This window comes from Plasmopara halstedii (assembly GCF_900000015.1).
Source record: "Plasmopara halstedii genome assembly, contig: Scaffold_292, whole genome shotgun sequence".
NCBI classification, from domain to species: Eukaryota; Oomycota; class Peronosporomycetes; order Peronosporales; family Peronosporaceae; genus Plasmopara; species Plasmopara halstedii.
The window spans coordinates 1,000,989-1,011,957 of NW_020187213.1; the positions used below are offsets into that span (position 1 = coordinate 1,000,989).

At 44.6% G+C, this 10,969-nt stretch overlaps 3 protein-coding genes across 3 annotated transcripts; 1 reads left to right on the top strand and 2 right to left on the bottom strand.

The window, feature by feature from the left end:
• Positions 1 to 894: 894 nt before the first annotated feature.
• On the bottom strand, positions 895 to 2,015 carry PHALS_15134 (uncharacterized protein). Its single transcript, XM_036407348.1, has one exon. It carries the CDS (start codon positions 1,121 to 1,123, stop codon positions 914 to 916), a length of 210 nt encoding a protein of 69 aa, XP_036263057.1. The 5' UTR covers positions 1,124 to 2,015; the 3' UTR covers positions 895 to 913.
• A 160-nt stretch (positions 2,016 to 2,175) lies between these two features.
• Positions 2,176 to 6,779, bottom strand: PHALS_06041 (syntaxin-like protein; the record flags this gene model as incomplete). Its single annotated transcript, XM_024723386.1, has 6 exons — positions 2,176 to 5,015; positions 5,079 to 5,551; positions 5,636 to 5,958; positions 6,045 to 6,201; positions 6,289 to 6,496; positions 6,566 to 6,779. 6 exons carry the CDS (start codon positions 6,777 to 6,779, stop codon positions 2,176 to 2,178), a joined length of 4,215 nt encoding a protein of 1,404 aa, XP_024574367.1.
• An 845-nt stretch (positions 6,780 to 7,624) lies between these two features.
• PHALS_06042 (hypothetical protein, variant) lies at positions 7,625 to 10,702 on the top strand (the record flags this gene model as incomplete). The annotated part of the gene is made up of 5 exons (XM_024723387.1): positions 7,625 to 8,469; positions 8,529 to 8,847; positions 8,912 to 9,357; positions 9,437 to 10,148; positions 10,211 to 10,702. 5 exons carry the CDS (start codon positions 7,625 to 7,627, stop codon positions 10,700 to 10,702), a joined length of 2,814 nt encoding a protein of 937 aa, XP_024574368.1.
• Between the last annotated feature and the right edge of the window lie 267 nt (positions 10,703 to 10,969).

The window sequence follows — 10,969 nt, forward strand, 5'->3', positions numbered from 1 at the left end:
TTTCTTTCTGCAAAAAACATATTTTCGTGACAATGTCTTGACCAGATAATAGAAGACCGGCTTATATTCTAGGTACCAAATCGGAGGCATCGTAGATGGAGCTGCCATCCGGGTTTGGTGGCGCAAACGTAACGCGATCCGGCCCCAAAATCACATTAGATGCGCCTTGCTGGTTGTGGACGAAATCCTATCTCACCTGATATGAAGGCCATGCTCTAGACGACGAGATCGTCTCAAAAAGAATTCGTAAAGAGAAGGCTACCCGTGCCTGGATTGTCGACATGACTCAGGCCGTCTATGCGTCGCTGCCAATGGAGGCGGAGAGCCCGAAATTATTAATGGCATCGATGCATTAGCTCGCGAAGCTCATCGCGCGAGCGAGCTCCTACATACGATATTTAGATGAAAAGCTCAGCATCAACCGCGATAATACTATCCTCATGGATATGACAGCAATCAACGTTGAGGACGCGAGAGCCATGACCGTTGATCAATCTGGTGCAGGCATGCCGTAGCTAAATCGACAGGATTTGCATCGATGCGCAATACTGTCATTTTTGCGGTGACAGAAAGTGGAATTATCTTACTTCCCGTTCTTTTATGGACGTGCAAGTCGACCGGATTGTTTCAGAAGATCAATGGCGCTTACGTCACATACCAGCCCCAAGCATCGGTTCACAGCGCGTTGTCGAAGCGGTAGCTGATCTACAATTTCTTCTGCTCGACAACAGTGAGGGACGCTTTCTCCTTTGGGACTTGATAAGAGCTCACATCTGCAAGGCTAAGTGTTAGACAATGCGTGTTGTTCCTAACGCGCTCGTATCATACCTGCACGCTGGTGATATCGCTATCAACAGAGGGTTCAAGGACAATCTGAGTGCTGATTTCAACGGAGGGCGATCAAGTCTCGAACTCAGAAATTTTTCGTTCTGAATTTGAAAGTTGTTCGTTGCTGGGCCTGTCTTGCGTGGCGCGAGACGGATCCAGCCACATATTCTAACTCAATTCCTGACGCAGACTTATCGAGGACACTTACAACATTGCCCGCCACGATGTCTCCGGAAAGAAATTTTTTGCGGCTTGGTTGACTTAAAGGGCTAAAAGTGAGCGACCCGTTTAACATTGATGACTGCCTGAGTTCAACATCATTACCGAGTACACTCCTTTTCTCTATTGCTTGCTAAAATTGAAAAAGTGATTGCAGTAATTACCCATCCATCATATGTATCGATCGCCCTGTACTTTTAGTTCTTTGATACGCTATTAGTTGTTTCTTTACCAAGCATATATGCTGGACTAGTCTGTCATCTGTTCAAAGCACTGTAATTCTTCATCTCACATACTCAAGCCCATTGACGCCACCTGCGTTTAATGAGAATTATGTACTGCTTTCTCTCGTGCTGAAGATGATCGTCATCAGACATTAGCTGCACATTAGTTGGCAGGTTGGCTTGTTGTGTCACCCGAAGTCATTTTGCTGATATAAAGGTTTCGTTTGAAAGGCTGTGCCGTCGTGGAATGCTTCAGGTGACGCCGAGAAGTCGAAGGCGTTCAAACCTTGATACATTTCCGTGCCAGCCGACTCAGACCAGCAGCTATAGTCAAACAGGTCACAGATGTGTGTCTGCTGCTGATTATGTCGCTGGCTAGCAGAAATTTTGCGGTTATGCCATTCCTCCGTGTTGGAAGCTTCGATGCTTTGCTCCGGTAATGTCTGCTGCTCTCGACAAATATGGCGGCGGCGAGCACGAAATTTCTCCGTTTCCGAGATATCATAGTCGTACTGAAACATTGGAAGCGGTTGGTAATATGAGGTACTTGTGATGGACGTCGCTGGTTGAGATATGAGTGCAAGATAAATTGTCAGATTGGTGAAAGCATGACAAGGCCTGCTTGGGCCAATGACAGCGAATTTTATCTTGACGTCAGCCTTTTGTATCGTTGCGAATGGGGTTTAAGATATTGAAGAACCTACTTTGATGCTTTAGTATTACAATTGAGATGGCTGCGCTAGAATGGGAGCAGCTATAGAATACTGACTCAATATGCATTTCTCACAAATCAATATTCAGCGACACACTAGGTTTTACTTTTTTTTTTAACCAACAAAAAAAAAAATGCTATTGTGTTGTATTAAAACTGTTTAGCGATATTGCTCATATCTCCTACACGGCTTCAAAGAATGCGTAAGCTTGAGATGCCGAAAACTTCATCTTGGTGCTCCACGAGTGGAAATAGCTCGGCTCGCATGACTTCATTTAATGCGCTCAGTGCGCGTGCAGCGTGAAAGATTACTACACTATCCCGATCGATATGAGCCACGTGTTTGAGCGTATGGTATAGAGGTGATAACTGATCCGGCATGAGCTCCAACATCTTCCAACCAAGCATTTCCACAAGGTACCGCAGTACGAAAACCGCTCCGCGTCGTACTGCCACTATACGCTGTTGCTTCTCTTCTTCTTGATGCTTCCAAACTTTTTGTTGCTCGTCGTTCTCAGAAGCTTTGTTACTACCAGACTTCAAGTAATGAGTTGACGTTTGCTCCAACTCCAGTTGAAGAACACCGAAAACGCAAGTGAGTACATCTAGTAAGAAAGGTTGCAGCCCCCACTGCAGCAAGGCACACACTTCTGCTAGGTTTGACAGACAACTCGCACGAAGGGTGGCAGTGGCGAGAAGCTCTTCTTCACTTCGTCGATGTGGCACTTCTTCCACTTTCTTATTTTCACTCAGCACTTCTTGAATAAGTTGAGTTCGCTTGACCACCGATTCCTGAAAACGCTCTTCATGCTCTCTCTGAGAAAATGGTGCACGAATGCAATCGAGGTATGCATAAACGAATAATTTGCTGTATGCGGGCAGAGTTTCGCCACATCGTCTTGCGGCAAATAAAAGTGCTTCGCTTAATTTTATGCGAATTTCTAAAGGGTTGGTCGTATCTCGCAGCGCCTTCACTAGAACAGGTATTGCTACATCAGGGTGTGCGTCCGCAAGTGCTGCTAGTCCTTGGACAGCAGCGAGGTACACATAACTTTCGGAGTCGTGTAACTTTAGCAGAAAGACACGTGCTAATGCATGTACTCGCGGTGTCCACTCTGTATCATGGTTATGCATATGGCTCCGACGCACAAGTTTTGTAAGCGTGACAACACCACGCGCACGCAGCGGTACCAACTTACTTAAAAAATCTTGTTCAGCACTCTGAAGAACTTCTTCAAAACTTTGTTCGTCTCCTTTAGTAGCTGGAACACCTTTCGCTTCCCGGCTTAGAATATGGGCACGCGCGGTACTTGCGAGCTCTGCGATTTCAGGCCGCGAGTGGCAAGACAAAGTTTCTAATACAGGAAGCATTGCACGAAGATGCTGCTCTTCTGACTCACTACGATTAGACGAACCGGCTTCGAGGATTGTTAAAGCCACACCAAGACAGATTGCCAGGATCTCATCTCCTTCTTCTTTTAAATCTACTTCACATTTGTTCTGCTCTTCTTCATCTACAAGCTTAGATGTAGGTGTATCATATGTACGTAACACAGTTCCGATACACTGGAGTACTACATCGGCACTACGAAGCACGGATGGGCCCAAGCGTTCGATCAGTGTCACTAACAGGAGCAAAATCATCTGGATACCTTCAGTACTTGTCGGGTTTTTCACAGAATCATACAATGCAAGTGGATGGGTCGTAGTACCGTTTTTAGCAAATACGTGAATGCTTTCTGCTTCACCATTCTTCCGAAAGTGCATATATGTCAAAAGTAGCGAAGCGAAGAGATCCCCTACAACATGTGAGCTTTCAAGATTCTCATGTCCTAAGAGCTCCACGATCGGTATAATCATACCCTTCAATGACTCGATTGGGTCAGATTTTACTCCTTGAGTCGAATGAGACGATGATACCAGTCGAAGAGATACACCACCATTTCCTCCCGCACAAAATTCACGCAACGGTGTCCATGGCATTTTATTGTGCGTTCTCTCATAACCCTGAGTCAATAGAGACGGCCGCAGAGGAACTGTTACGGGGAGTACTGCCATTTGAAGAAGTAGTGCTGCATTTGAGCACGATCGAATAAAAGAAATAAGTGATGCACGAAGTGGTGTCGCGAGAAAACTTTTGCTGGTTACAGCGAACGCGTACATATGTAAGAGTGGACGAATAATTGGAGCAAGTGCTTGTAGAATATCTTGAGAGGGTGGTGGGCCGCAAAGCAGCAATTGTACAATGCTCACACAGCGATTTAGCGCCTCTTCGCTGGTATCTCCCAACGAAAAGCTTTTGCTCAATCGACTATCTTCATAAATCAGAAGCGGGTGGAACAGGACTGACAAAATCTGCGTGTCGAATAGTATTGGATGGCGAGTCGCTAGCTGATCGGCCAACAATGCTGCCATTTCCCCAATCAGTTTACTAATTCCATTTTCAGGGGTCACCGCCGCAAGTAGGAGCTTGCAAACTTGTGCGCACAAAGCAGTGGGATATTCTTCAGACCCTTCTCCACTAGGACTTTGACAGATCAAAGTAGCAACTTGCATTCTGGCCTGCGTGTTTCCTTCCTCAACCGATCCGAGAAAAGACTCAATCGTCGCCACAATACCACCGTCCTCCATCAGCAACCTCGACAATATAGTACCACAGCGCGCCTTGAATTTTTTGCCTACCTCGTCTACGGGTGCTGCCTGACCTAATGCTCCACGCAGACTGCTAATAGCCATCCGTAATGGTAATATCTTTAGCAACATTTCTCGTAATCCAATTATGTCTTTTTGAATAAGTGTAGGTGCCGGCGTATCCGTCGCAACCTCACCATATACTAGCAAAGCTAGTAAATCCACTACGTAGGTGGGCAACAAAATAGGCTGAAACTGCGGCAACAACAGCAACTGCAACATTGATTTAGAAATCAGCAGTAGCTCATTCAGTGTTTCCGCAGTCGTGGGAGAAAGCTTGGCTTTGTAAGCATTTTCTCGACCATATTCGCGATATCCCCACAATAAAACGTTCTTGGAAACTACATTCACGCAATAAGAGTCAGCAAATACCTTTTCAAATTTTCGCGACTATTTCTTCTTACTTTTTAATGTACGTGTCGGTCTCCTCTTCTCAATAGGGATAAGAATGCCAGCAGCTACACGAGGGTATGCAGTCCAACAAAAGAGCAGCTCGACAGCCGCCTGCAATACCGAATAATCGCGCAGACTTAACAGGCCTGCAGGCGCTTTGGGCTTCTCATCTCCTCGAGACGTTCGCTGCTCGAATCGTACCTCTGTTTCCATTGCCTCCAGTTCGTCGAGACGTGTCATACAAACATACAGTCGCTGGAATGTTGGCACAAGGCCGTGCCGCCACGCTTCATCTTGCAATTGGAGACCGTTCGACGCCTCCGGTAATTCACAGAACTTACGTACGGCCTTCACAATGTTGCTAGCTATGGCATCATTGTCTTCTGTGTTTTTGATGTCCCGCAGAGTATCTACAAATAGGCGCAACGAGCGCATGAGCGCTTGCAGTTGCTGCTCAGGCTCGTTCAGCATAAGACCCAACACACTACTTAAAACTTAGCTCTTGATAGTAAATTGTGATTTAAATTCATTATCATTGATACGCTTCTCCCCACTATGCATGTCTCACGAGTGTTTAAGCACTAGCAGTACTGTCATTATGAAGATCATAACAAGCAGCAGACCAATACATTTCATAGGGCGACTATTTTTCTGAGTCTCTTCAGCCTTCTCCAACTCTTCGATACCTTTCTCCGTCTGTTCCACCACTTGCTCCATATTATAGTCAATGCGGTCCAAAATTGTACCTTGGTCAATTACTAGCACAGCCAGTTCCTTAAATATTGTTGCCAGCTCCGTGATGGATGTGGCAATGCGCTGTATTTCTTGGTCACGCTCATTGATGACATCCTCAGCAATTTCCACCTCTGTGATTTGAGCTTGTGTAAATCCCTGCGGTAGTTTCAGAACAATTACACCATCAATCAGCTCTTTCCATTGTGCAATTCACAAGCATCCGCATGTTAAACGTGACGTACTGTGTCTGCTCCACCACGCCTATTCTGCTTGGTTTCATTTTCTGCTAAAAAGTCAAATTCGACAGGACCCTCTTTCTGGTTCTTAACACGTGTGAGGTAAGTCTTTTGTGATTTTCGAAAATCACCCGATAGCGTCTGAAGTTGCGTTGCCAAAGCTCTGCTCATAAACAAGTACGAGCACTGTATTCATCAGCATTAATGTATCCGCCTACATCACCTAAAATCATGATCCAGATGATCGTACCTCTGCACATTTTGTCTTGTTTTTGCATCAGCGGCCGAAAATTCCCCGTTTCGGTCACTCTGCGCCATGCGTCGCAGCCCCTTCTCGGCATTCCTGAACTCGTCCGTTATGTCTTGTGTCAGCTGATCAATTTCTCGCTCATATTTGGACTCCTGGCCATCAAAGCGCACCATCAGCCGATTTGCATGTAATTTGTTAAGCTTTTCCACTGTGAAACCAATGTCAACTTGTGAGTCTCGTCATCCTGTCACAATTTTAATCACGATCCACCACCTACTCATTCCTTTGATGCGAGTCACGTGCTGATTAGTAACATTAACAACATCGACCCAGACAGGGGCGATCACAACGCTAGCAACTTCCTGTTCTTCGCTCTTTATAAGCGCACTGCCCTCTTCGCGATGGCTCACTATGTTCTTGCGTCGCAGAACCTTTGCCTTCTCATCTGCGCGCAACTGAAGAAATTGTCGTGTTATATCTCGAGTAGCCATGCTGTACACCTGTGAGAAATTGATTGCTCTATTGCGCTATTAAGCTTATTCAGGTGCACTCAAAAGCCTGGCACGTCTACTGCTGGCTTCACGCTCTTCCGGTATATTTTTATTATTTATATCATCAAAAATACAATACAAGTATTCAATACGCAAAATAACAAAAGTAGACTTCGAGCATTTATTCGATAGGGGAATCTTGTCTCGAGGCGAATCGTAAACGACCCCGTTTTGAGCACCTTTGGCGATGGAAGAATCGGGGCAATGAAATTAAAAATTAGTAAATCAATTCTGTTCAGGATAGGTATCCAAACAATAAAGAGCAGGACGATGTTAAGTTATCAGATATAAGTCTGACTTACTCATTCTACCATGCATAGTGAGCACATAAAAACAACACTGGAGGCTCCACACGGCCTCAATCAAGTGACTTGTGCCCCTGATTCCTGAAGTACTCAACTACGATCGGAAAGTAGAAAATGCAGGGCGCATCTTGATACCTTTTCTTTAGCTAAAAATTCATATCCTTTCACGCTATTCTTCACAATACAACATCAAATCCAGTCCCATGTTGCAACATTTTAGATACTAAATTCGAAATTGATGGAAATTGCCTAGCAGCTACTGAAAGTATTTAATCTTTGGCAGTTGGCACTCATGCGCCTTGCAAATATGGACATCTCTAGTTTCATTTGATTAGAGTGAGCTCGGCTTTGGGCTTATTCTATATCTTAAAACCTTACTCACTCAGCATGCCGATAAATTCATAATACCATTCCACCAAAAAACAGGATCTATTAAGCAATATAATCCAATAAAAAGCTTTAATCCTCGGTGACAGACAAATGTTCTCAACTTCTACAGCACTTATACTAGCAACGAGTTTGACAACCTTAAATGCTCTCAATATCCTTCTTGACCGTTGGACATTTACCTCATCAAATGGATCCGTCCACGTGGAGAACGCGTCAGTGCCTGGCACATCTCATGTTCATTTGATGGAGGCTGGAATCATCGGCGAACCGTACTATCGCTTTAATGAGCGCGAATATCAGTGGATAGCGCTGGAAACGTGGACCTATAAAACCCATGTGATGCTTTCAGACGACCACGTTAGGACGAAGTCAAGTCTTGTGTTCGAAGGTTTAGACGGTGTAGCACATGTAATCGTCAATGGAAAACAGGTAGCAACCACTGCAAACTCATTCATTCCATACCGAATCGACGCAACAGCTGTGCTGCAATCAGGAGTAAATCATATAAAAGTGGTATTTTATCCCGTAATAATATATGCTAGACAGCAGGCGGACAAATACCCTTACTTTGTTCCAACGACAGAAAACTATAACTCGTGGACGGAGCCGACGCGACGCTCATTTGTCCGAAAGGCAGGAACGGATTTCGGATGGGACTGGGGACCAGCATTTCTCACGACAGGTATTGCTAAAGCCGCGTATCTAGAGCTAAATGATGTGGTGATTAAGCTAAAGGACCTAAACATCGTTCAAGTTTTTCCCAATGGAAGCGACGACCTCTCGATAGTGGACATAACTGTCCATGTGACGCTGGATGGTGGGAATATAAATCATAAATGTGTCACATTTTCTCTCTATGTCAACGAGAAGAAGTACTCAGTTATTACTACGACGATACCTCATAATTGGATGAGAAATGCAACAATAACGCTTACGTGAGAATCTATGTATAATAAATACAGTTCTTGACTACTGATACGAGTTTTCGTACTAGGTCTCGACTCGAAAATCCAAAGATTTGGTGGCCTGTCGGGTATGGCGAACCCTATTTGTATGATATACGCGTGGATGCATCCAGCAATAATTTCAATTCGTCTCTTTCTCACAAGTGCGGTATTCGCCATGTTGAACTGGTTCAGGAAGACACAAATGCTGGAAACATTACTGGAAAGACCTTTTATTTCAAAATTAACCGTATTCCCGTTTTTATCAAGGGCGCAAACTGGATCCCGACAGATTCGTTCCCCACACGTACAAAGCCAACCACAGTGTACCATTTGCTGGAAAGTGTTCGTGCTGCAAATATGAATATGGTATAATTTAGCAGCAGTTTTGTCTATAATTTGTCATTTTCTTACGCATTCGACTAAATGACAGATTCGTGTTTGGGGCGGTGGTCGATATGAATCCGACCTTTTTTACTCGGAATGTGATCGATTGGGCATTATGGTGTGGCAGGAACTCATGTTTGCGTGTGGGATGTATCCCCGCGATACTGTTTTTCTTCAAAATGTGCTAGAAGAGGTGGACTTTCAAGTGAGCCGGCTCCGCAAATACTCAAGTATTGTTATTTGGGGCGGTAACAACGAGAATGAAAACATGATGGAGCAGTTTGTTGACGCACCAATCTTTCCACCCGGAATGACATTCAATCGAGATATTGCCGTGGCCGACTTCACCAAGCTCTTTGTGGATCTAATTCAACCCGCTATCGCTGCGCTGGACTCCATAAGGCCGTTCGTCGATACGTCTCCATCCAACGGTTTGTATTCGATTGATCCTTACGTGAAACGATGGGGTCCTAGCAATGGAGTTGCGTTTGGGTTCGTATTATTTCGCCTGATTATCTATCCTTTTCTGGACTTGCACAGATGAGTCTAAGCAATTTGTTTGGTGTAACAGGGACGTTCATTTCTATGACTACGAAAAGGACTGTCAGGATTACCGCATGTACCCACACGCCCGCTTCATTTCTGAATTTGGTTTCCAAAGCTGGCCTTCAGCCGCTTCTCTACACGACGTGTCTGCAGAAGATGATTGGAAGTCATTTCAATCATTCTGGAAATTCTTGAAATATCGTGAAAGACACGAAAACGGCACAACTCAAATGCTCACGCAGCTCAAGCGGCGATTTCACGTTCCGTTTCCGTTTCGCAACGAGATGTGGCTTAGCAACGATTCAAATGTTTGGAGCGATCGTGTTTTAGAGTTAAGCATCACCAAACGCATTGAATCATATCTGTACCTGACACAAGTTCAGCAATCGTTATGCTACCAAACCGCCATCCAAACGTGGCGACGTGGTAAGAATCCCGACTTCGGCTTGACAATGGGCATCTTGTATTGGCAATTAAACGACATCTGGCAAGGAAGTAGTTGGTCAAGCATCGAGCATTCGGGTAGATGGAAGAGTTTGCACTACGTGGCAAAGCGGGAATTTGCACCTTTCATAATTTCAGTTCATGAACAGGTCGAGCACAGAGCTGTGGTCCTATGGGGCGTGAGTGATATAAACCAAGATTTGCAAGTTGAAATCATGTACGAGCTCCGCCAGACCAAGTCCGGTAGTCTTGTAAAAACATTCAGCCACCGTTCCATTGCGATAGCAGCATTGGTACGTCATCTTAATGCGCCAATAAAATGAGCTGTTCATCAACTAAATCCAATGCTACACAGGAGAGCCGCTTGATCGAGAAATTAGACATCGATGCTCTTTTGGACAATGACACTGCATCTTGCAGCCGCACATCTTGCTTCTTATACATTCGCTGCGTTGTAAAAGGCAGTGCCACTCAGTTTGAAGTAGCTGCCTGCGAAGACACGCATTATTTCTTTGCACCGTACAAGCAGCTGAACCTGGGCCAGGGGGAGGTAATTGTTCAGTCCGTAGAGAAGACAAACTCAAACAAGTCTGTTGTGTTCCATGTGGAGCTTGTGACAACAGACTTTGTGGCGTTGTTTGTGGAAGTTAATACGCGAGCTATCATTGGTCATTGGAGCTTGAATTCATTTCTGATGGTGGGCAATGAGACTAAAAGTTTGCTCTTTACTGCTGCAGCCTCAGAAAATGTTATCGGACTTTCATGCAACGCGTTTTTAAAATTGCTATCTGTCCAGTGGCTTCAGAAAAGTTACGAAGCCTTAATCGAGGATGCAATGATGCAGTAAGGCAGTAAGCGCAAACGAATTGAAACCAAGAATTAAATAACCATGGTTCTAAGACCAATTGTCAAGCAAAATTTATCTAATAATTTGTGGCATAATGACTCTGTACGTTAGTATGATTAACTAATTTATCCGAGCCAATAAAAAACTTACGACTTACGTAATTTAGAATTCAACACCTGAGCGTGAAAAGGAAAGAGGAATGTACGCAGTATATGTTTCACTATGGAGGTATGAATACTCCTCTATGCTCTGATTAAATCTGGTGTT